We start from the raw sequence: 27220 nt of genomic DNA on the forward strand, positions 1-27220 counted from the left end.
GTAACATAGAAATAATCACAAACTCACAAATGAAAATGCATTTACAATAGGAAAAAAAACTAGGAAAGCCAGAAGTCACAAGTATACAACAAAATATCCTAATAAAGGCCCTTTGAGTTTAAGCACTTCATCAAGTTATTCTGGCTAACATTTAACAAGTTGAACTTCACTGGCAATGCAAATAATGCGCATTATAAAGGATTTTTATTTTGGTAAGTAGTACAATAAACAATATCTTGATCAATCCCAGTTAGTGTTCATAGAACTATATGAATATAAGAAATTATACATACCCTGCGCCTGTGCTCAAGGTCCTGATACTCTGCTTCTGCAGCTTTGAGTTGGGAAAGAACTTTGGTACTCATTACATCTTCATAGTGATTCTTCTTCTGAAATAAGAGTTTAAATTGCACCACATACCATAAATTTCAATAAACATCACAACACAGTAAAAAAAAATATATGTAGTGTCAATTAAAAGAAGAAAGTAGGACTGAACCAATTCTGCATCTTTTAAATCTTTATCAATCATCATTAGCTCACGTTCTGCTTCCTCCAAGGCGCCAATTTCCACTTTTGCTGATTCTACATTTTCAGAATGGAACGGAATTTATGAAAAGGGCATATATAAGGAAATATACTTGGAAGTATTCGAACCTGACAAAGAAGCAAAATGTGGCATACCACATAAATTTTCAAAGGATACTTTGACATCATTAGCTTTGTTGTCTGCTTCTTTCAACCTCACTTGAAGCTTTTCCAACGAATTTTCTTTTTCATGCATCTCATCACGAATTTTCTGTACGTTTAAAAAAAAAAAAAAAAAGACAATAGTGGAATGCCTTCTGAAAGAACAAGAAAACATCGAAACTGAAACTGAAACCCCGCAACGGAAGTGAATATATGGGTGGATGAGAAGAGGAACAAACCGATAGCTCTACATGAAGCTCATCTACTGTTGATACAGCAGTGGAGCTAGATTCAGCAACATATGACCTTTTAAAATCCTGCAAGCTGAACTCCTTGGACCTCAAAACTCGCTCTGCATCATGGCGCCTCTTCTACAGGAGCAGAGGAACTAATGGTTATATCAATAGTTGTTCATTTCATTCAAAACTTAGGAAACCCCACTCACATATATCAGTCTGAATTACAGTCTTATCAGAACTCATTAGAGGAAATTCTGTCATAGCCTGTCATAGCAATTTACTCAGGAGCCATAAGTATGAAAATTCAAAAGAATATGTTTACAGTCACTGAGACTGCCAAGGATGCTCCTTTGTCTTGACCATAATAATGATGCTCCAGAAAGAATAATGCACCCTATTAGATAAGAGCAGCACCAATACTTCTCTGCAGTACAAGTACAATATATTTTTCCTTTCTTTTCATTTTAGAAGGTTTAGAACTGCTTCACTCTCAAAGAGGCAGCAAATCTCTGTGAGAAGAAAAATAACAGCAAGTCAAGGTTTCTTGTTGTACCTAAAAAGCGGTTGTATGATTCTGCAAGAAAGAACCATCCATGAAAAAGCATTTTAAAATCTTTTTTTTTTTTTTTTGATAAGGTAAATGTATTTCATTCATAAACAAGACCGACTGGGACCATATATAGAGAAAAAAACAAAAGGTAGAGAATCAACAAAATATGATTCTCTACAAAATCCACCCATTCTTCTACACAACTTGGGGTTTTATGGGCGCACCAAAAGAAAATAAGAGACGGAGGCTATTCCTCACTTGAGCAAAGCTCGACTCTACCCTCTCAAAAGCTTCTATCATTCCAATAACCCACATCAACACAAGAGGGACCAAGTTCCACGCCTTACGCCTCCTTCTATTTTCGCTTCTCCAACAAAACATTAAATCTTTCACAAATTTTGGCATAACGCAAGAAACTCCAAACCACCGAAGCATATCCCACCATAATCTTATGGTAAAGTCACAAGGTATAAAAAGGTGATTCACTTCCTCCCATCTCCTTACACATGTAACACTAGCTGGCCCAGACAACCTTATGCTTTCTAAGGTTTTCCGCCGTCAATATCACCCCTCTAGATGCTAGCCATGAGAAAAAACATACCTTCCTCGGCACCAGCGCAATCCAAATTACATCACTTGGATACATAACCTCCTCCCTAATTAGGAGTTTCTCATAGAATGATTGAACAAAGAAAACCTCATTGTTCCTCAAACCCCACCATGAAGTATCAGGTTCATCCACCAAATTGACTTTCCTGTGAAGGATGGTCACCAACCTTTGGAGCTCGGTCACCTTCCAATCATGAAAATGCCTTCTAAATCTCAAATCCCAAAATGTTTCTCCACCATGTATCTCCCTAATTTGTTGGACCGACAGGCTCCTTTGGCATGACATTCTATACAAAGCCTGAAAATCATCTTTCAACAAGCTATCCCTACACCACTTATGCCTGCAAAAAATAACTTTCCTCCAAATTCCAACCTTGAATGAGACATTTTTCTTGAAACGAAAAAGGGACAAATATACCCTCAAACTATGATAAATGGTACGTATATACCCTTTGTCATACTTTGGGAACACATATGCCCTTACCATTAATGAAATGGTATGTATATGCCCGTCGCACCAACGGTAGGGGCATATGTATACCCAAAGTATGATGAAGGGTATATACGTATCATTTATCATAGGTCGGGGGTATATTTATCCCTTTTTCATTTTAAATTTTTAACCAAAACCCACTACCTGACCTAATAAACGCATCGAACCCGATTTTAAACCAACTCGACCCGACCTCTATTTTTTTATTCCAAACTCGATACTCCTTTTGTTTTTGTTTTTCTATTAAACATGAACCCCGATCAAATTGCAGTGATTGGTCTTTGCTACTAGTTGGTGTTTATTGGTTGGAGGGAGTGGAGATTAAGCCGGAGCTACAGGTGCAGCTATAGTTTGTCGGTGGGGTTTTTTCAGTTCGACAGAGACAGTAGCCATGTGGTGTTGACCAGTGGTGGGCAGTGTTTTCCCAATAGAATTTCGCTGAAAATTGAAACATGAGGGATTCAATTTATTTGGTGTTATTTTTGGGTGTTATGGGTTAATGATTTTTTATTTTTGGAAATTGGTAGTAGTAAGTATTACTATAGTGTATGTGTATATCGTTATAGGGTCGGGAAAAACGTGTGCGCTAAATAGGCATCTCTTGAATTTTAATTGGGTTTATTGGGTCGGATAGTGAGTTTGGGTTAATGATTTGAGATAAAAAAAATTAAAGCAAAAAAAGGACAAATATACCACCGAACTATGATAAAAGGTTTGTATATACCCTCCTTCATACTTTGGGTACACATATGCCCCCTACCGTTAGTGTGAGGGGCATATACATACCATTTCATTAACGGTGGGAGCATATATGTACCCAAAATATAACGAAAGGTATATACGTACCATTTATCATAGTTTAAGGGTATATTTGTCCCTTTTCCCTTGTTAAAATTATCACATCCCTTCGTTATATTCCTCGACAAACCACACCCAAAAGGCATAATGACATCTCTAGTTCTCCATCCCCCTTCCATTACCCTATATTTATCAACTATCACCTCTCCTGACAAAGCTTATACCTTTATCCTAAAATGCCTGAGTCATTTGTCCAACAAAGCTTTGTTAAAGACCGCCAACTCTTTAATTCCTAGACGTCCCCAACAAAGCTGAGTCATTTGCCCAACTCTTTAATTCCTGGCCCCACTCTCTAAACCCTACTTTGATGATGGTCCTCTTATTATGGTTGTTCAAACCCCTCACATTCCATGAAATAATTTTGACATCCACGAAAAACAGAGTGAATTTCTTCCCCACCCCTCTCCTTCCCGGAGACCCTTGACCTTTCCTTTCTTCTATATCTCATTTTATATACTATCAATTTTCTTTCTCTTTCATTATCCTTAATCGAACACCTTTACCTCCCCTCCCTAGGACCTTCTTTCTCCTATCCTCCAACCCCTCTTTCTTTCTTTTTGTGTCTCAAAGCAAACTTAGCACCCTATCATCTTTTCCTTCAAAAATCACTCCTAAAAGTTCTCCGGTTCTCACGTTCCCGTTTTTATCACCGAATATGGTTGTGCTAAATATATACCATTTGTATGTTTCTAGGTAGTAAAAGCACAATCTTCTAAGAAATATGTGGACACAGAGACGTTTTCAAACAACCAGATGAAGAGGAATTGTCCAGACAATCTGAAGATATAAATAAAGCATGCAAACAAACAACTAATGAAATCAAAGAGAGAAATTAATCCTACTTGGTCCACACGCTACTTTAATTTAGCATTTTCTGAACGTTAACTGTTTTGTCAGCAGAATGATCAGTCATATGAAACTATTCTGGGGATCGAACAAGCCAGAAGTGCTCTTTCTACAAAATAATCTGAAGACTTATAGCATGTTTAGATTAGCTTTTGGTTTTTTTCTTAAAACGAAGTGCTTATAAACACTCTTTTATTTTACCCTCGCTCTAAAATTTCTTAAAAGCTATTTTGTCTAAAAAGCACATAAATTCTATGTTGCACGAACTCTTCAAAAATGTCATCGGGTGCGTGTCAAATCATTCAAAAGTAGTCACTTTGGAGGATCCAACACGGGTGCGACAACAATTTTGGACAGTCCAAGCAACTTAGCATAAAATTAGTCAATCCAAACAGGCTCTTAGATCTAAATTTGAGAACAACGTAATCTTCCTTGACCCACAGGCTACAAAAAGAAAAGGACTTAGATAATCTTCAGTTTGATAAAATGAAATGCTAAAATTGGTAGTAGGATATAATTTGCACAATCGTTGACATCCAGTTGAACAAATCCACCTCCACTGGGATACTAAATAAAACATTAGATAGTTCCATCAAATAACAAGAAGATTGTATAGGTTACATATTTGGGTGGTAAAACAAAAAGAAATTTCTTTCAAATGCCTACAAATGAATAAGATAGTTAATTTCCTATGAGGAGGTCAACAGTGTTATTCTTAGGATACAAAGGGATCGGTCAACTGGGCCAGATGCGATTCCGGTGGATTTTTAGATAAGCACTGGCGGGGCAGGTATGGAGTGGCTGACAAGGTTGTTTAACATCATTTTTAGGGTGGCGAAGATGCCCGAAGCTTGGAGATGGAATACGATAATTCCATTAACAAGAGGATATTGATAGTTGCAACAATTATAAGGGTATCAAGTTGTTGAATCATACTAGGAAGGTTTAGGAACGGGTGGTAGATTTGAGGTTGAAGAGGATCGTAACTATTTTCGAGAATCAATTCGGTTTTGTGCTAGGTCACTCGACTACTGAAGTCGTTCACCTCGCGAGGAGGTTAGTGGAGCAATTCAAGAAGAGGATGAAAGACTTGCACATGATGTTCATCGATCTCAAGAAAGCGTACGATAAAGCCCCCAGAGAGATTCTATGGAGGTGCTTCAAGGTTAGAGGTATGCCCGTGGCATACACTAGGTCAATTCAATACATGTACAACGGAGCAAAGATTTGGATTCTCAGGCCATTTGGAAGAGGGATAGTTTCAAATAACTTGGGTCTATAATTCAAGGGAATGGAGAGATTGACAAGGATGTCATGCACCATATTGGTGCAGTATGGTTGAAGTGGAGGCTCACTTAGGGAGTCTTATGTGATAAGAAGGGCCTTATATGCTTAAAAGGAAGTTACTACAGAGTAGCAATCCGACCGGCTATGTCGTATGGAGCAGAGTGTTGGCCAGTTAAGAACTCTCATATCCAAAAGTTGAAGGGGAGATGAGGATGTTGAGATGGATGTGTGGACTTATCAGGAAAGATAGGGTTAGAAATGAGATTATTCGAGAGAAGGTGGGAATCGCTTCGGTGGAAGACAAAATGCATAAAGCGAAGTTGCGATAGTTCGGGCATGTGATGAGGAGGTGCATAGATGCTTTAGTATGGAGGTGTGAGAGGTTGGCTATGGAAGGTTTTAGGTGAGGTAGAGGTAGGCCGAAGAAATATTTGAGGGAGGTGATTAGGCATGACGTGAAGCGGTTACAGCTTACGAAAAGCATGACCCTTGATAGGAAAGTATGGAGGATGCGAATTAGATTAGAGGGTTAGTGGGTAGAAGTGCGTCCATAATGGTTGAAGAAGTGCTTTGTTTGTATCTGTGCTTGTAGTTTCTTGTTCATACTGTTCCGATGATGTTTGTGATCTCAAATAGATAATTATATTATCACTTTGTCGGTGTCTTGTTTCTTTTATTATCTAGCAGTGTGTTATCTCATTTTGTTGTTTATTTTTATGTTTTTTATTTGTTAAACTGTTATCTATCCTGAGCCGAGAGTCTATCGAAAACAGCATCTCTACTTCATCTGAGGTACTGGTATGGACTGCGTACACTTTACCCTCCCCAGACCCCACTTTGTGAAAATACACTGGGTAGGTGGTGGTTGTAGTTGTATTGGTTCTTTTACACACACTCAAGGTAGTGAAAATAGTAACAACATGCTAATGGAAAGGGTAAATAATTAGGTATTAGGCATCTAACGAGGACAGTCAAAAACAGAGAAAAGAAACAACAACAACAACAAACCCAGTGTATTCCCACATAATGAGGTCTGGGGAGGGTAAGATGTACGCAGTCCATACCTCTACATCTAAAGAAGTAGAAAGGCTGTTTCGATAGATCCCCGGCTCGAGACACGGAATACTAAACAAATTCATAGTAAAGCATAGAAAAGAAAGATGTTCAATTTTCTACAAACAGTTGTGCAATGAGTAGATGCTAGAAGTACAAACTCAAAAACACATGGGTGATAGGGAAAAAGGAGAATTCCAAACACCAAAACATATACCTTAGGGCCCAAAACAAAGATTCAAATGTCATTGAAATCCTGACATATGTTGAATTGCTTCAGCCAATAAGGCTCAATAAACATATAAATCGGCCAACACTCAAATAAAACTTCCCTTATTTGAAAGAAAAGAAAAAAAAAGTAACTAAACTAAACAATAAACACAAGGCATAGTAGCAAAAATGAAAAAGATGCCCATCCCAATGTATTTGGATGTCAAAGCATATAGATCATTATGTAAATTTGAATATATAGCCACTTCAGAGGTGTTTGTCCTTTCTCGGAAAATCTTTTTCAAGAAACATGGTCAACCTGTGGAGGCACCCTTCCACATGCTTTCTGCTTTTGTTTTGTTCAGATTCTTTTCCATGAAGCCCAATCTAGGCCTGCTGAAAACCCTTGTCATTGGCTTCACACGGAAAATGCAGGCCATGAAGGGCATCACAATTGTCCTTTCTGATAAGACAAAGCTTTATATGATCCTCAGTATATTTTGGCTGTCTTGTAGCTCTTTGTGAGCATGTTTGTGTACTTTATGTTAAACTTTGGACATCCCCACCCCCCACCCCCAGGTCAGGGGTCAGCAGCAAGCAATCTACGTCTATGATCTCATATGTTTAGCTTCTCCGACATCTTAATAAACGAGAGCAAGACTTGAGTAAATAATTATAAAACTGAGGGAGGTAGTAGAATCTTTGAAGGATCCTATTTAAAATTTACAACACCAGTTTATAATTTTATGTTCATAGGTTTGGGCTTAATGGCTACGCACTAATTTTCATGCTCCAAATCCTCAGCTTTTGGGTCAGAGCAAACAGTCATGAGGCTTGATGCTCTTTCACAAATTTATACGATGGAACAGTAGAAGTATGATGCAACTGATAGATAGACTAATCATTATCTAAATATTATGTCAAGGATTGCCCGTATCGAGTATTCATACACAATAAAGTAATGAAATATACATCATGACCAGATAGCAAAGAGTAACACTGAGATGATGTCCCTACACAAAAGTGAGATGAAGAAAGAACGAAAGACAGAAGAAAGGAAAACCACTTTTACTTCTGATAAAAGTAAAACCAAAGTGACATCTGCAACAGCCTTAGAGAGTTAAAGCTATTACTCTGGTGGAGAATGCACTTAAGTAAAAATAACAAGTACCTTAGCGCTTTGCAGATTATCCTGGAGTCCTTGAAGCTCTTCATTGATACTCCTCTTCATACCCCTGGTTTGTCGAGCTATGTTCTGTGCCTCAAATGCTTCGCTTTCTAGAGTTTTAATTTTATTTTCATATGAACCAGAAAGACGCCCACCTCTCATATTCTTCATCGGTGGAAGAATAGTTTGGACAGAACCCCGAGAAAACCTAGGAAGTTTTGGGTATGTTAATCATGTCAGTGCAAAATGTACTGTTCTACATAAGTCAAGACCAAAATAAGAAATGTAAAAAGAGTAAATTAGATTAGTTAAGGATCATAACTACTAATTATAAGTTTTATGCCATGTTGAATTAACATAATGGTTATACTAGAGGATGTTCTCTTGTAATAAACAAACTATTGTCAGACTTGTTTTCGTTGGCAGAGCATCAGGCTAGTCATCCTAAAACCACATAAAATAAGCTGTTGGAAGGCAATTTATATATCTAATTATATCCGGAATAAATCAAAAGCCAATCAGCAGATATTTTGTCCACCAAGTACTAGGTGAATCTATACCTAAACCACGTGCAACTTAGCCAATACCTCGACCTGACGCATACTGGGAGTTACTCACAAGATTACAGAAAACAACTTGGTTCGGAGATGAGAAAATTAAGCGGCACATGGGTTATCCAAAATAAAATAAAATAAAGCAGCATATTAGAAATTTCATAATTTTTACATTTTGTACCCATCAGAAGTGTAAACCTCCTTCAAATTTGAAATCCTTTGATCAAAAGCGACTGCTTTTCCAGCATCATAGTCTTTAACTAGCACTTGCCTCTCAGCATTACCCTAATAAGATCCAGGAAACATCAACGCATAATCAGCACAACTAATCTAAAGAGTAAAATACGGATGTAACAGTGATTACAGATCAACATAAGCGACTGTAAAACTGTCTGACGTTCAAATAAGAAACCCAATCGGAACTAACAACTAAGAGAAACCAGAAGTGAGGAGAATAAAAGAAACATGGAATTACGGTGACTGCAGGGGATAAGCCGAGCTACCATAATCATAATTGTTATGGCAATAAGGAGTGTTTACTGCAAATTAGCCATCATATTCCTATGCCTAAAGTAAACATCATTTATATTTGATATTATGATCAGCACGAAGCTACAGCACTAAGGAATAGTTACGTTTGGCAATTATCAAGAATTAAAATTACCCACAGAATAGAACTTTACCAAATCAATCAAGACATTTAGTACGGTTGGATTGTCAGAATGTAGAAGAGAAATTGCTGTTGGATGATGAGTCTGGGGAAGCATGTGATTGGGAATATGCAACCTACACCAATAAATAAAAGCAAAAGCTTGATAAATAAATAATCCACTTATCAGAAATAAACTAGATAAGTATCAATCTCCACATAAGTGACTGGTATATATCTTTTTGAACATATAGAAGTGACTGGTATATATCATCCACCAACAATGTTCAAGGATATAATCATCCCTATCTATACACGCACACACACACGTCGAACATATAGAGAAAGATCATTACCTTGGTCTAGAGAACTCGTAAATGATAATCTGTAAGTTATTGTAGTTCGCTTCCCTTGCACATGCTCTTAATAAAAGGGAATCTTTATGATCAGTAACAATAAAAGCGTTAAGCATCTTGCCAACGGCACTTTCAATAGCAGTACCCCATTTGTCACCATCAATTAAGGTCTGCGACAACATGTTGATAATTGTTTAGCATGAGCTCTCAAAAGTTAAACCAGCAGGAAAGCTAAATGTATTAAATGCAAATGCAACTAGGGTATCTGATAATAGCAAAACAATCTATTTTGGTGCTTAATGCTATCATCCACCAAGCTAGTTGTCCTTAACTAGTGCAAAAGACTGGAGTGACTAAATTTTTAAAATAGACATCTCTTGAAAGTTGCTAAATCGTATATGTTCACCGTATATTCCCGAAAACCTTACTAGGGAGATGCAATTGTAGCAGCTCCTAGTCTTATCAATAGAATGTCTCTAAAAGCACTCAACTATATGAGTCCTTTATAGGTCCTACATGGGAAAAATGTTTATATTGTTCCTCCAAAGGTATTTGGGTGTGTTATTATGGTCATAATTCGAACGCGGGGAATTGGATCTGAAGGCCCTCAAATGTGTGTTCATTGGGTATCCAATACAAAGGCTATTGGAATTACCATCCACCATCAAGAAAGTTTTTGTTGGTGTGAATGTTACTTTTAAAGAATCTGAACCATACTTTAGTGCAACCCAAATTAGAGGAAGACTCTCAAAGATCCCAAGTGGAAAGAAGCTTGGGCTAAGAAATGAAAGGTCTAGAGAAAATAAGAGTTGGAAATTAGTCACTCATCCACTATACAAGAAATTGGTCCGCTGCAAGTGGATGTTCACTGTGAAACGTAAAACCAATGATTTGAGTGAGAACTGAGAGGTTCAAGACCAGATTGATAGCTAAAGCATTCAGTCATACATATGGAGTTGACAACCAGTAAACATTTGCTCCTATTGCAAAAACAAACACAACCAGAATCTTGTAATCCTGTGCAGCCAACCTTGTCTGGGAATAGCTGTTGTTTGATCTCAAAATTGCATTCCGGCAAGAAAACTTAAAAAAAGAAGTCTATGAAGATTCATCCTGGATTTGATGATTAGGGAACTCAAGGAAAGCTGCGTAGATTAAACTTTTTGTTCATCCTGGATTCATCCTGATGCCTCCCAATGTGCTTCTACCAGGCTTTCTAGAATCTAATTAAGATGTTATGAAGACATTGAAGCATGTCCATGATTTCAGAGTTTTTGAAAAGCATATCAGTGGTACCTATATAGCATTAATACCCAAAAAAGTTGGTGCTTCAGAGTTCAGGATTTCAGACGAATAAGCCTCATTAGTGGAGTCTATAAATCTTGACTAGAGTTCTAGATGAAAGATAGAAAAGGTGATTAGTAAGTTGGTTGACAAACATCAAAATACAATCATAAAGAGAAGGCAGATCATGGATGTTGCTCTTATAGCAAGTGAATGTGCGGACTCCAGATTGAAAGGCAATGACTCTGGCATCATGTGCAAGTTATATATGAAGAAGGCATATGATCAATGTGAATTGGGACTTTCTCGTAAAGTTACTGAAGCAGAGACAGATGGATGGATCAGCTTTTGTATTAAAACTGTTAGGTTCTCCATTTAGGTTTTCTGCCTTCTAAAAGGGGCCTCAAACAAGGGATCCTATGTCACCCTTCCTCTTTCTATTAGCTATGGAAGAACTTCATAGGCCTCAAACAAGGGATCCTATGTCACCCTTCCTCTTTCTATTAGCTATGGAAGAACTTCATAGCATGACGAGGATAGCTGTGCAAAATGGGTGGCTAAAAGGTTACTCACTCAATGTGGAAAGAGAGGAATGAGAGATGTTTTGAGGATGGATTTAATTCCATCAGAAAGTTAAATGGAATTGTCTCATATCCTTGCTTTTTTGGTGTAAACAGGAATCTATAGATGAAGCTGAACAGATAGTACACCTTCTAGGTTATTTAAATTTTGTTTTTCTTCCTATTTCCTTTGTACAGCATGACCTTAATGCTGAGGAATACAATATTACCAGTTTAAAAAAAAGTCTCTTAAACTGGTAATGCTGTATTCCTCAGCATTAAGGTAGTTTAACAGATCCAGTAAAACCATGAATGTTTTCAGTTATAAACAGCTCAATGCATGTCATACTCTCTTTATAAGACATCATAAGTATAATCACTCTTTTTATAATTGACGTTGAGACAGTCATAACAAGAGATGGCTTGACCGAAGAAGCTCTTGGCTCAGGAGTTTGATATCATGGATCTAGGGAAGCTGTAATATTTCTTCGGAATTGAAGTAGCCAGATCACAAAAAGGAATGTTCATCTCTGCGGAAAAATATTTTGGATCTCGGGACAGAAACTGGTAGGTTGGCCAATTGGGAGCAACTATAAGTTGCAAGCAGGGATTGAAGATTCCATTGATAAATAGTATTATCGAGTATAGACTGGATAAATAGTAGTATCGAGTAGACAGAGGCCTTAGGTTCAAGTCATTGCCATCAGTTATTAAAAAGAATTTCCACATGCTTGGCCCATGAAAAAAAGTCAAGCGCACACTAGAGCAGGCGTATTGAAGACATATTTAAGTAATTAAGAGTGTGCTCTCTCTAACAGCTTCACCTTTTAGATGAGATGGTCATACACTTCAACAATTAGCTCGTAAGCTCGGGAAAGAAAAGCATGAGAAGATATACTTCACTAATGTATGATGAGTTTTCTCCATCACATACCACATGAGCACCTATTGGACCAATCGGCGCCCTGTTGAACTTTCTATGTTGTCTTTCAATCACCTCCAAGAGGCTCATCACTCTACCTCCTCCAAAAGCCGTAACCTGAGAAAAAAGAACATCAGTGCCAAACAGCAATGTTTGCAGAGAAAGAAAGCATCAATTGCATTTACAACTTACATTGTCATGAACTTGACCTTATTATATAATTCCCCACCCCAAAAAGTCCCATATGGAATACTCAACTTCTAATGAAGATTATTACACAAATAAACTTAAAGAAATCCACACAAGGCTGACACAAACAACCCAAAATCTGCAGGATAGTTCTGCCAAGACTCAATCTAATCAACTGAACAACACCAGGACTACTTGTAAACATTATTTAAACCCCAACATACTTGAGGGAATAATCAAGCAATTCATTCCCCAAATTTCTTCTCTTTCTATTGACAAAAGCATAGTTTATCACTAAAACACGTCACAGGCAGCAGAGGTAAATCCATACCAGAAAAGGCATAAGAACATCCAGAGAAAAGATTGACTTACTCTTCGCATTCACTAGACAAAAATAAAAACAAAAATCAAGGATGATTGCAGAAAATAGCATTATATGTAGCTGAGATATACAGTATCTCATGTTTAACAATTCTCTTAGCTATTGTATGCCTGCATATTGAGCTCTTGATAACCAAAATACAATTCTAATGGATCATCTTCAAAAAAATTGTTGAAAGTGGAAATAAGACGGTTCATCTAGGTCAATAGAAAATCAGAAGGTAATGCCAAAATTCAAACCCATCTGACTATAAAATTTGGAAGACCACCAAAGTATCAATTGTTAGGGCTAAGGAAGCTAAGAACTTTGCAAAATGAATTTCCTCTCTTTAAGAAAGCTAAGCAAAATAAAGAAACTCTAAGAAGAACACTAGCCAAGATAGTAGAGGTAAGATACCTTGTTGCTTTGATGAAGTTGAAGCTCACGAATGCGAAAGCGAATGTCACGATCCTTCTTCTCATACTCTTCAATCTTAAAGAACCAAAAGAATAGTACAAATCAATTATTTCCACATCAAAAAAAAATAAACTGCGTCTAAAAAATGAAATTAAGGGCAAAATGAAATATATTACTACGAGATAACTCAAGAGTCCTTTACTTTCCTGTGGCTTTTAAGTTCTATAAAAAATTTCAAGAGCTAAATTCAAACATTTCCTTGGAATAAAGTTTCTAGCAAAGTCGTCGCTACAATTAACATTGCATTGCGTTCCAATCGTATCCTTATTCAGCAAATGCTAAAGAAGAAACAATAGTAGCAGTTCCACAGCAGCAGTATTAGCTGTGATAATCCTAATAATTATAACAAATGACAATTAGTGATAAAATCAATAAGCCAAAAATTACCTAAGAAGTTATATACAAAACCTTTGTTGTGCTAATATGCCAAGTGCAAGCCACTTACATAAACTAAATGAAAAGGAGAAAAAAACAAATTGAAGATTGATGTCTCAAACAGTTGTTGAAGGAACCAAACCTAGAATCAAAGAAGTACAGACTGTTCTATGCATGAATTACGCAGTATAGACATACTGGAATTTAGTCAGCATAAGAACTGATGTTTAGGGTTGCATAGTTGGACCTGCTGGAGGGGTAAAAGAAGTTCGAGTGTTAAGCTGCTCCATTAGGTATCATGTGGGTTATATGGAAAGAGAGAATACGGAGGCGTTTGAAGGGTATTGTTTCTAGTTTCCTTTTAGTGTACCCATAATATCCCCATTTGTATAGAGAAGATTGGGTTTCTTTTGTGGAAAATCGTATTTTGCTTGTAAGTTCTCTACCCTCTGGTACATAGTTTGTATACTGGGTTGTCCCCGTCATTCATAAATTATTTACTTTATCAAGAAAAAGAAGAGTTGTTGAGGAAAAATTAAAACAAGAATTGGTGCTTAAAGAATATATGTATAAACTTAATGAACCAAAGTATACATATAGGCAGCACCAACAATTTGTGTTGCAGGTTTAGACATAGTTGGTACACTTGTAATAGGTCTGATGTTTGAGCATTTTAAATTCTTAGAGATTTATATGTCAGTATTAGAGTGTCAGAATTTAGAGACTTAATATTTTAAAAGAATTCAAAATTTGCATTTGATGACAAAGTATTAAGTATTAAAATTAATGACAAATGATTTGGAATGGATATAAAGGATTCTTCCTGCCAAATCTAAGAACTTTGAGATTGAGTATGGTTGTTGTTGTAATAAATTGCCACATTACTGATTACACAAACCAATTCCAGTTTTTAATTTATTAATCATGCTAGACAATGACAAACCAAGATTGGTAGTTCATATATCTGTTTTTCTGTTGACAACAAACGTTATAATCCTAATCATTAATGTAACTATCATTGGCATAAATTGTTAAAGAAAGAAAGAAAGTCCCACATTGGTGGTTAATGAGATGGGTGATCTCCTTATATGGACTTGGACAATCCTCCCCTTATGAACTAGCTTTCGAGGTTGAGTTAGGCTCAAGATTCATTCTTTAACATTCAAAAAGATCACATCTTGATAGTCATATCTGATAAAATCAAGCGATTGGATTCTGTTATGTTTGCTTTCCTATACTATAAATTTGTTGCTCTCGGATGAATAAAATGTACACTTTTGGTACCAATCTTACATGGTATCAGAGCAGGGTCCATCGCACCCAATGTTGGGCCCCCGAATTGAGATTCGGGGAGATTGTCCACACCCGGTTAACTAGGTCTGAGCGTGGGGTAGGGTGTTCACGAAAAAAAGAAAGTCCCACATTGGTGGTTAATGAGATGGGTGATCTCCTTATATGGACTTGAGCAATCTTCCCCTCATGAGCTAGCTTTTGAGGTTAAATTAGGTCCAAGATCCATTCTTTAACATAAATATTACACAATTCACCACCGTCGTTGTCTATTGTTATGGAAAGACTACACTATAATCCTTAGGCAACTTCATGAAAGGTTTCTAATACCAGAAATTGAATAGTATAAAATTGGAACAAAATGCATTAACAGCAGTCATAAGGACTTAATACCATCAGGAAAGCAAGATCTATTGATTGTTAAAATTTAACAGGACCAGAAGCCAACATGAGGAAAATGAGACTTGTTCTTCTGTTACTATATGATACAAGTGGAAGATCAATTTTTATTATCAGGCAAATAGTTTCATTTATCTTGAGCCGGGGGCCTATCGAAAATAGCCTCTCTACTTCTTCGGAGGTAGCGGTATGGACTGCGTACATCTTACCCTCCCCAAACCCCACATTGTGGGAATACACTGGGTTTGTTGTTGTTGTTAGGCAAATAGTGTCATTAACTACAGGACCAAAATTGGCCGTATATAAGAGGTACCAAAAATTAAAGAACCTACAACATGACACGGTTCTCTATAAAAGAGAGTCAGTCCCCTATAAAACCCGACACTACATTGGTGCACCAAAAATAAATAAGGGACTAGAGGCTACTCCTCAACTGCTCAAAAGTCATTTCTACCCCTTCAAAATCCTTCCTACTTCTCTCACTCCAAACGATCCACATCAACACTAAAGGGACAACATTCCAAGCTCTGCACTCTCCTGTTTTTTCCAAATTTCCAGCAAAACAACATATCCTTCACGGATTTAGGCATCACCCAAGACATACCAAACCAGCTAAACATATTCCACCACAGTCTCGAAGTCAGGTTGCAACGTAGTAGAAGATGATCAACATCCTCATGCATAAGAAACACCAGCCAATGCATATGAACTTTCTTTTGCTAAGGTTTTCCGCCATCAAAATCACTCCTCTAACAGCTAACCATGAGAAAAAGCACACCCTTCTCGGCACCTTAGAAATCCAAATCGACTTTACGGGGAAAGTCTCCACCTCCCTCACCAAAAGCTTCTCACACCAAAAGCTTCTCACAGAAGAGAACTTGACAGAAAAAACCCAATTACTCCCCAACTTCCATTTCAGAGCATCGGATCTATCAACTGGCTCGCGATGCTGATGAAGTAGAGCTAGTAACCTATGGAACTTGTTGAAGTGTGTGACCATCTCATTTAAAAACTTAAGTTGTTAGAGAGAGTACACTTTTATTATTTAATTATATTCTCAACACGCTCCCTCACGTGCGTGACTGATTTTTTTTCATGCGCCAAGCACATGAAAATTCTTTTTAATAATGGGTGGCGGTGAGATTCGATCCTATGACCTCTGCCTGCTCTGATACCATGTTAATTGTGTGACTATTTCATGTAAAAGCTTAAGGTGTTAGAGAGAGCACACTTTTATTATTTAACATATTCTCAATAAAACTCAATAACCTTCTAGTCTTGAAGATTCCTCCTGAACTTCAAATCCCAAGAAGGTTCTTCCCCTTGTAACCCCCTAATATGATGGACTACCGCCTCCCTCTAACAAGAAAACCTATAAAAGCTCGGAAACTCATCTTTTAGTACCACATCTCCACACCACTTGTTTTTCCAAAAACTAACTCTCTTCCCGCCCCCTGCCCTGGATGAGATGTTAACCTCAAAATCAGCCCATCCCTTCATAATATTGCTCCACACCCAAATGGCATACTGATATTTGATCTCTACCCCCCTTCTATCAACCCAGATTTTTCTACTATCAAACCTCCCCCCCCCCCTTTCCATAAAGAATAGACCTCTATCACGAAACTCCACTATTATTGCAGCTCTATTAAATACCTTCAAATCTTTGACTCCACCATTCCCCAATTTTTTAGTAGTAGTCATTTTCTCCCATTGGACCAAATGAAGTTTTCTTGTTCCAACTGCCGAATCCCAAAGAAAGTTTCTTTGTAGCCCTTCCAATTTTCCTATAACACTGGTAGGAGCATGAAACAAAGACATAGTATGTGGGGAAGCTCAATAATGTGCTCTTGATAAGCACTTCTTTCCCTCCTTTGGACAAGTATCGTTTTTGCCAACCAATAAGCCTCTTCTCTACCCTCTCAAGAACCGTATTCCATACATTAATGTCTTTATTTGAGGCCCCCAGGGGTAAACCCAAATAAGTGGTAGGTAGAGCCCTTACATGACACTGCAAAACCTGTGCAAGCAAATCAATGTTGTCGACCTCACCAACGGGAATGATCTCACACTTTCGAAGATTAATTTTTAGGCCCGACACCACCTGAAACCAAGTTAACACTTGGCCAACAAGTGGAAGATCATAGATAAGGTGAATTAGTTAGTGATGAGGTGGATTAGTAGTTGCAAATGCTGAGCTGGTATTAAACTGAATTACACACTGTTTACTGTTTTCATAAAAAAGGGGTAACATTGTAGCAGTAGTTAGTAATGTAGCAGTGTCCAATTGTTAGTTGGTTAGAATGAGTTAGATCAGTTCTTCCATTCATTAGCTATAAATACCTCCTCTTGTAAGATCTCAAGGCATTCAATGAAATAATAGTTTCTTCTTCTTCTATCATTTCTATTCTTAGGTAAGATCTCGGATTAATTCCCCGTTAAGCACATCAGTTTTTCTAATTAATTCCTAAAACTGATCCACAATCGATCTTTGTGCATCAATTTTGTATCACTATCACCAAAGAAAAAATAAGACTCATTCTGCAAAAAAGGGTTATTCATTATAATCTAGCCACAGGTATCAGGACATAGAACAAAAACATTTCAATCAAAAAAACAGAAAATAAAAACAGGGAAACTGTACAGAAAAATTGTAAGTAACTAAGAACCTTTCTATACCAAGATCAACATCTATGTTACCCATAGTTTTCATCCACTCTCTACACAAGCATTTTTGCAGTCAGTCACATGATAGTGGAAAAGCTTTAATTTGCTTAAACAAAGTATTTATCCTTGATTCTGAAGCATGCAAATCAGTGGAAGACTTGTCAAACTATACCATGTCAGATTACTAGCAAGAATCAAGAAGTTAGAGGCATAAAAGTGTACAGGATCATGGTACTGTTACAGCAGAAGAGCAAATGTAGAGCATTCTTCCAGAAACTATCTAGGCATGGTATAAATGTAACATCTTGACCTTCGGTTTGACTATTTGCATACTAAACAGCATTTTGAGCTGATATTAAACTGATGTAAGTAACTGTTTGCCACTTGTATGGATGGTTTGAATTGAATTTGGAGGGTTCGGACTTGTTTTGGAACAATTTGGATAAAATCTGGTGCAGTCGCAAATGCAATAGAAAGTGGGTTGGGAGACAAGTACCACTTCAGGGCATCACATGGACTGAGCCGCAATCATGGGGCCGCGATCAATTGATCAGCTGTAGGATCATTGTAGACCTGCCCAGGCCTAGCAGCATTTAAATCTCATAGTTGGCTCCATAATTGAAGCCTATATTTCTCAGATTCTCCAAAAGATGTAGTTGAGTGTGTGTTGGATCCTCTGTTAGATTTGCATTTTGGAGGATCCGGCACGGGGTTTTGGAGGATCTGACATATATCTAGCAGTATTTTTGCAGAGCCCAATCAACTTAGATCGCAGCCATGCCAGAACATAAAAAGATGTGTTCTTCGCAAATATCAATATCCTAAACACGTTGCAGAACAAGGTCACATATTTGAGAGAAATCACTCCATGCATAGCACTAGCATTGAGGTGAGATTCCCAATGCTATTATTTTAGTAGTAAAAGTGACAATAAATTACATTTTAAGGGGACGATCCTGACGTTATTTGGATAATATACATGAATCTATGTATATTTTTACCTTGAAATTGGAGATTTAAGCATAGAATTAATCTAGTGGATCTAATGGCTAATAAATGGCGGAATTGGACAAAGGAGACTATGGGTAACCTAGAACAAAAATGTGTCCCTTGGTTAGACCAAGTTTGACCGAGTTAACTCCGACGGTCGGAGTCCAACCTAAAACCAATATTTTTTTTTTGAACATGGTAAATTTGTATTATATCACACAGTACATGGGCTGTACTGAAACCTTATACCTAAAACCAATATTAAAAGATGAGGTGTTTAGGTGAATTTAATAGCATCTAAACCATATTTTGAGCAAATTTTGAAGATTTTAGGTTGACTGTAAAAGTGTAGCAGCAATACACAGCTTGAAATCATGGTAAATAGAGACTTCTCGTTTTTCAATAAATTGCTTGTGAAATGATTCCAAAATAACATGAATATTTTGAATGAGTTTTAATTTCCATTTACATATATAGACACACACACATGAGGGTATAGTTGGTGGTAAGCTGATTTTGGATACCTTTCGAGATTCTACCCGTTTATATCTCGGGGATCATTATAATCATGTTTCTTTACTCCATGATTTTAGAATTAGATGTATTCATATAAACAATTTATGCATTGATGCATACACTCAGAAAAAGTTCTGACTCGTGAAAATTTGAACAAAAGAAGAATTCAATTATGCTCCAGATGCTACCTTTGTAATGAACAGGCAGAGACAAACAGCCATCTCTTTTTCACTTAAATGGACAGATCAGCTATGGAAGATTTTCATTAGTCTGAGGAAAATCAAGTGGGTCATGTCAGGTAGAATAAAGGATGTTCCGAACAGCTGGAATAGTGATGAAAATGCAGCTTACAGAGGAGAGATGGAAGATTGTCCCTGCATGCATTTAGTGGTCTGCTAGGACAGAAAGGAACCAGAGAAGTTTTGAGGACGAGCAATGTAATATTCAGAAGTTCAAGTTGAATTGCTTAGCTCTCTATTATTTTTGGTGCAAACAGGAATTGATAGTACAAACTGAAAACATTTTTGATGTTCTAGACCATTCATAAGTATCTAGTATAAGGCTCCAATTGTAACTTGCTTTATTTTGAGGGGGCTACACATTTTTGGTGTAGTATCCCTGTACATATTAATGAACTGTTACTTTTACCAAATAAGTATAATTAGTTACACATTATTGAGTTGTGTCTAGGAGCCAGGGCCCAGGAGGTATACAGAAGGGCACTGGGGCATCACCCAAAAATCACACATGTATATGAAGGTTATGTCCACATAGAGAGGACCCAAAATCAACGGCTCAAGTATTCAAAATTGACTAGCAAAATGACAGGAAGAGATATAGATGGGGTATATATCCATATTGACTTGCCGATTCTGAAATGATAAAATCATTTTTGATTGGATGAGAAGACAGTTAAGAAAATCAAAGAGAAGAAAATACATTAAATGTTCCCACAAACGGGAGACCATCTTCTTGCTTATGTTACTCTGATCCTCCTAAACTGGTTTTCTTTTATTTGTAAATAAAAGACTACATTTCCAATTGTGAAAAATGCTGCACTGAAAATCAAAAGCAGTTTGACAGCCCCAACTAACAGTAAACACAACTTTCTACTTTGTTACGCATGCCTAGTAAACTGCACAACTCTTCCCCTTGCTCTAAGGATAAGAATTGAAATGCTCAAATTTCTGTGCTATATTCCGCCTCACAGCTCCCTGTAAAAGATCTCCTGAAAAATGTGTCTAGTGATAGCTTCTGGTTCCTTTTGCTTATTGTTGGACTCTTTGATATCTCTCACATCAGATGTAGTACATATATGCAGCCATAGCCATCCAATAAATTTCTATTATAGTACTTCGTAATCCAGCATACAGTGCTCCCAGTTTAATTCTTCTTGCCAGTCCATAGGTGCTCTACATAGCCCCTGCCACTTAAAAGCTTGTTCCATAACTGAGCTGATACTTCACATTTAAAGAACAAGTGTGAAATGCTTTCGATCTCCCTGAGCATAAAGCTTCTAACCTGATTACTAATCATAACCACCAACCTATTCTGTATAAAAATTCTGCCATCTGCTACAAGTCTTGGGATGAAAATTCATTTGGGAGGCGGTAGCTAGTCTTTACTTTATAACGTTATGCTTCTTTGGGCTGCCTCTCAACTTTATTTGACTCCGTTTTATTAAGATACTCCATGGTGATAATGGATTGTGGGTTACTGTTAATTACTTTGGACACTGTTCTACAATTATGATTTTTTCACTGTATTATGCTATATATGACCTGTTCTTTGTTTTTATAACTGTGGTATCCGGGCCAGCTTGTGCACACCTGAACTAATTCCACAGAATATATGACCTGTTCTTTGAGATAAATGATATCACATATTGGACCAGTAAAGCGATTAAGGGTTTACTTAGTGGGCAATGGCTTAATATGTGCCAGTCACGGCTCACCCAATTTGGGTCTCGAAAAAAAAAAATGAACACAGCATCGATCAAAAAGGCTATGCAAGTCAAGAAAGCTTCCGCATTCTCTGTCATGCTTGTTGAACAGTGGAAAGTCAGCTAATATCTTTTTTACCTCATGACCAATTTTGCTTATCTGATCCTTCACCTGATTAATTTTATCTATTAAGGTATCTTCTTCATTCTTCAACCTGACATATTACAGTTTCAAAATGTCAGCTTGATCAAAAGAATAACTTCTTAAAAGACAAACATTACTCGTGAAGGAGTCAAGCAGTAACACAATCAATACTTCTAGAACACAATATTCTATGACCTTCGAAATATAACATTAGCCCTGTCAATCTCAGCTTGGAGCTCCTTCAGTTTCACCTCCATATCATGTTCTTCGGCCTACAGTACATTGGAAGGTAGAAGCATGTAAGTAACTTTCACAAGGTAAACATAAAACCCCACACTTAATCAGCTAAATAATTGAACTCAGCAAAACACACATTTTTCCTAGATGACTAGTTTTAATCTTACCACCAAACTCATAGCTCGTTTTAGTTACTGGGTTCACAATTAAATATTTACACATGTTTGACGGACTTCCTAAAATCAAGCAAAATCTACTCAGTTCGTCCAACCCCAACTTAATATTATAGCTCCGCCCTTGACAGAAACAACTTTTATATAGAGGCACAGACACTTATCTGAAATCCTAACCAATTCACCATAGCCGGGAACACGCTGTAGTATCATTTCTTAATCAAATGACTATGATCCTCATAGAAATGAGAAGAAAGTGTTGATGTAAAACTCAATTTCAACATTGCTCACAAGTTTCAGTCCTTACACTAGAAATGTGTACATTATAGCTCCTGCATTAACCCCATCCATGCAACGCGACCTTGCTAGGTAATCAGGAAGGAGCTTTGAGATAGTAGAGTGAAAAGTTCTATATTGTACAGGGGACTAACTACTGTTAGCTTAAATACCAGAATGCTGCTGACAAATTAGGAACCACATCACATCAAGAAAGGTTTGAAAGGAATATCTGAAGTTATGAAAAAGGAGCATACTTTCACTCTGGAGTTGCAATATCAGGGTTTACTGAGAACTAATTATATAGATTACCAATTCACAGAGGTAAAGGAAACCTGTGTAGAGGACCTGTGTATTTCTAATATTCTGCTCATCCCTATCAAGTATTTGTTGTTCAAAGACCTTGACCCGTTTTGCCATATTTTGGATGTAATTAGATCTACGACTCTGCTCCTCTTCCAGCTCAAGTTTTTCCTTTGTAGCCTAACAAATGAAACTCACATAGATTAGAAAAGTTTCAGAGATAAAGATAAAGGCTAGAGAAAGAACATTCGAATGTATACAGCATTCAGTCATTTACAGCAGGAAATAAGCCGAAGCAGCAAAACATGGAAAGTATTGTATGTTTATTTTTGTAGTAATAGATCACCACTGAAAATTATCAACATATACATGCAGATACGGTCATATCATATGGAAGAAATAAGGAGACAAAGAAAATGAGAAAAAAATTCAATATAAAGAATGGGTCTAGAAGGAGTGACTGGGAGAGTGAGGATCATATAGGACGAGAAGAGTAGCAGAACTGGGCATCAGATGACAGTAAAATCATCATCTCATCATCATACATATCAAATACCATCCAAATCAGAAACAACATATACGAAATTGCACATATACCAAAGAAAGACTCTGTTTCAACTCTTCTGTCATCCTCCTCACTTCTGATGTCTTTTCCATCATATGAGCAATTTGACCTTTCTTCGTGGTTAACGTATCATTCAATTCCTCCATCTTCCTCTGAAAACACAAACAAGTTTGCTTAGTATGTTATATAGTACTAGGAATAAGACATCACATCAAGCAATGTGAAGTAACAACTGAAATATGCAAGAAGACAGAAAGAAAAGGACAGACGATAGAGCCACAAACCAAAGTTTCACCACAGAATAGACAAGGACAAATTATAAACGAACTCTTCTGGTTTTGAGTAACATTATCATAAACCTAACAACACGCCTAAAACTTGTATGACGGTACGGAAAGAGAAACAACAACTAGGCCTCAATCAAGCAAGTCGGGTTTGGTACAAAACGACTATAGCGACAATATTATACATATCCCTTACTTCTTTCTAGAGATATAAATCTTCAGAAAGAGAGACAGAAAATACCTATCCCGTACAGATCTTTTATCTTTGAAAGAAAAGAGAAAGGAAGGAGGAGAAACTACTGAATCAGAGTATCAGACTAGAAAATGATTCTGTACAGGGATATACCAGCACGGCCAACTCTTTCTTTAGATGAAAAAGGCAAAGTGGAAAAATGAAGAATGATTACAGTCTTCAGTATTTGCAAATACTGGTCGCCTATCAGTATTTACAAATGTGAATTTTTTTGATTGATAACCATGATGCCCAGGCTTGCTTGCACGCACCTCGACTAATTCCTCAGGGTACTTGCCAACTCCCACCAACGACAGGTACCAAATAAGGTACCAAGTAACTCTGTCCCCCAAGGCTAGGACAAATGGCCAGAAATCACCTAGTATTTTTGTCTCTGCTGGATTTGAACCTAAGACCTCATGGTTCTCAACCACTTGTTGGCTTTTTTCAACCACTGTGAGGTGATAAATATCTCGTGGAATTAGTCGAGGTACGCAAAGGCAAGCCCGTACACCACGGTTATCAAAAAAAGAAAATCTTACCTCCACTTTCTATTGGTTGATGTTCATTTCTCATTTGATAATATAATAAGAGCAATAAATTCTACTCACTATGCTCCATTTTATGTGACACTTTTTACTTATTAATGCGTTCCAAAGAGAATGACATGTTTCTATATTTGGAAACAATTAACTTTGAATTGCCTATTTTACACGTAACGAAAAAGCTTATATAGACATAAATGTCATGGCATATTTAAGACCACAAGTTTCAAAAGTCTTCTTTTCTTAAACTCTGTGGCGAGTCAAATTACGTCAAGTAAACTTGAAGGGAGAGAGCATTTTTTATTAGACACTTATTTTTTTATAAAATAGGATGGCACCATCTCCCAAAAGGCAGCAAGTACAACCGCTTCTAACAAAAGCAGGATTGCCATACAAATAAAATTACACCAAGGTAATGAAAAAGTAACCATTAGCAAATATGGAAGGGAAAAATTGTACAAATGATTCCAGCAAAGGCATTCTAACTCTTAGCATAACTTTCACTGGGAATAACCAGAGCACTTACAAGATGCTGATCAATTCGAGATTGACAAGTGGGAATCCGTCCTTTCAGCTCCTCGATCCGTTTGTTTTTATCTTGTAACTGCTTATCTACAATGTAGACCCATGCCCATGCCAATTTCTTCTTCAACAAGTCTACCTTATTAGAAATCTCCTCTATATGCTCCATGCTTCTAATCTTTCCTTGCAACTCATCAAGCTCTTTCACTATAGGATTTATCGATTTCTCCAGTTCAGCAACTAGTTCATTTGCGTTTTTCAATTGAATGTCAATACCAATCAGAAGATCTTCCACTTGCTGAAGCAGTGTTGCCTTGAAAAAGAACTGCAAAGGATGATGATAGTGGCAGATTAATCACTAAACAAGATTGCCCTCCACTAAGCAATTGTCATTGATAAACTAAACATGAAACAGAAAAAGTCACAAAGTTCACTGAACAAAGCTGGCCAGCAACCAAATGAAGTATGAATAAAGCACAAAAAGGGCTACCAAGTGGAAGATCAAACTACACAACCATCAACTAATAAAGTTAGCAATTAAGCACCTCACCTTGAACTTGTCTTTTGAATTTCCTGAATGTAAGAACTCCCTGCTTTTGTCTTGACTCATTATTACACATGGATTTTCCACATCAATCTGCATAGTCAAAAATGAACATCTAGAAAACTTGTTTTTTGTAATGGCATAAAAAAGAAGCCAATGATGCCCTCCACTTGCTCATTCGTGCTTTTCAAGAAATAGTCTACCAGTTTCCGCAAAGTAAAGCTCAAACTTCAATATAAAAATTAAGAACAAATACTTTGTCCAGGCAGGCACTCACGTTGAAATGTACTATAAGCTCTTGGAGTTCCTCTTTTTTGGCAGCCACCTTTTTACCTGTTAAGTGTCAATTAAAAGAAGTTTAAAAAAAAAAACAGGGAAAAACAAGACCCAACAGGAAATCTATAAGATCCTACCTCATAAATCAAGAGATAACAAGCAAGGTAACTTGTAGCCTGGTTGGCCAAGCTTATTTTCCCCATAAGTGTGTATTTTTTTTACAAAAGTGCTTATTTTATAAAAATGAGGTGTTTAGTCAAAGCTTTTGGAAGAAAATAAGTCTTCTGGGGAGTGCCAGAAGCTGTTTTTCAGAAACTCAAAAAAGTAGCTTTCCCCTAAAAGCACTTCGGAGAAAAATGCACTTAAAGGCACTTTTAAAAAGCTTGGTCAAATACTAATTGCTGCTCAAAAGTGTTTTTTAAATTATTGGCCAAACAAAAACTGCTAGAACTAGTAGACTAGAAAGAGCTATTGAAATTACTATAGGAAACCTTGGTAATTCTTTAGTACAATAGAGCTAGTAGACTCTGAAATCCTGCGCTCTATCATTATGAGGTCACCATAAGTTTCAGCCTTGTAAGCATCCTCTCCTCGGTTTTTCATTTCCACGTGAACAAGGGCATGGCTGTTAATAGATAAAAATTAACAGAACCTTATAAGAAAATTAGTAGAAACTCAAACACTTAATTCAACTTAGATTGTCTTGCTAAAAGGAAAGGTGAATAATGAGACGGATACCAGATTGAAGAGAGTGATTTTATGAAGTAACTAGGAAATTTACTTGAGCTTCCCGCAGCCGTAAAAACCTTAAACTAACAAAATTATCTTTTCTAATATTAAAATATTAAAAATAACAAAAAAATAAGATCATACAAAAACTTAAATATTACAAGTGTGTACACGTATGTACATACACAGTAATTTTTAATTTAATTAGTTTCCTTAAAAGTTGAAATCATCTACTTTTAAAGCTTACCTCATTTTAACATGCCACAAAAAAAGGATGTGAAAACTTGAAAAGAGAAGATATTACTAAACCAGAAATGTATATTCTTGCACAAAAATGTCTGATGTGTGGCTGGACATTTGTATGCCTTGGTTGGAAAATTGAGATTTAAGATCAGGCAGAAGATATCTTTGTTAAGAAGGCCCACACCCAGAAGATGAAGGTGGCGGAGATGAGAATGCTTCGGTGAATGTGCGGGTGTACTAGGAAAGATAGGATTAGAAATGAGGTTATTCGAAATAAGGTAGGAGTGGCTTCGGTGGAAGCCAAGATAAGGGAAGCGGGGTTGAGATAGTTCGTTCATGTGATGAGGAGGGACAAGGATGCCCCGGTGCAGAGGTGTGAGAGGTTGGCTAGAGATAGTTTCAAGCGAGGTAGAGGTGGACCGAAGAAATATTGGAGGGAAGTGATTAGACATGACATGGAGCAGCTCCAGCTTACCGAGGAGGACATGACCCTAGATAGAAAGTTGTGGCGGAGGCGGATTAGGGTAGAAGGTTAGTATGCATTTAGGTTGTTTCTTTTGTTGTATTACTTGGTGTCTCTTGTTTATGGTATTATAGGATATTGTTGATTTG

The 27220-nt window shown here is 37.0% G+C and overlaps 1 protein-coding gene across 1 annotated transcript in view; it reads right to left on the reverse strand.

The window, feature by feature from the left end:
- Positions 1–27220, reverse strand: part of LOC107871069 (structural maintenance of chromosomes protein 6B) — a gene marked incomplete in the record, with an annotated part of 59070 nt that overhangs the window by 19807 nt on the left and 12043 nt on the right. The window contains 18 exon segments of the mRNA XM_047413312.1: positions 294–389; positions 500–585; positions 685–799; positions 930–1061; positions 8007–8211; positions 8730–8842; positions 9241–9343; positions 9563–9732; positions 12341–12445; positions 13296–13370; positions 21674–21749; positions 21875–21951; positions 22714–22848; positions 23266–23385; positions 24821–25141; positions 25367–25453; positions 25638–25693; positions 26128–26261. Coding sequence (XP_047269268.1) covers positions 294–389; positions 500–585; positions 685–799; positions 930–1061; positions 8007–8211; positions 8730–8842; positions 9241–9343; positions 9563–9732; positions 12341–12445; positions 13296–13370; positions 21674–21749; positions 21875–21951; positions 22714–22848; positions 23266–23385; positions 24821–25141; positions 25367–25453; positions 25638–25693; positions 26128–26261 — 2206 coding nt within the window.

The sequence above is a fragment of the Capsicum annuum genome, chromosome 5 (assembly GCF_002878395.1).
Source record: "Capsicum annuum cultivar UCD-10X-F1 chromosome 5, UCD10Xv1.1, whole genome shotgun sequence".
NCBI lineage: Eukaryota > Viridiplantae > Streptophyta > Magnoliopsida > Solanales > Solanaceae > Capsicum > Capsicum annuum.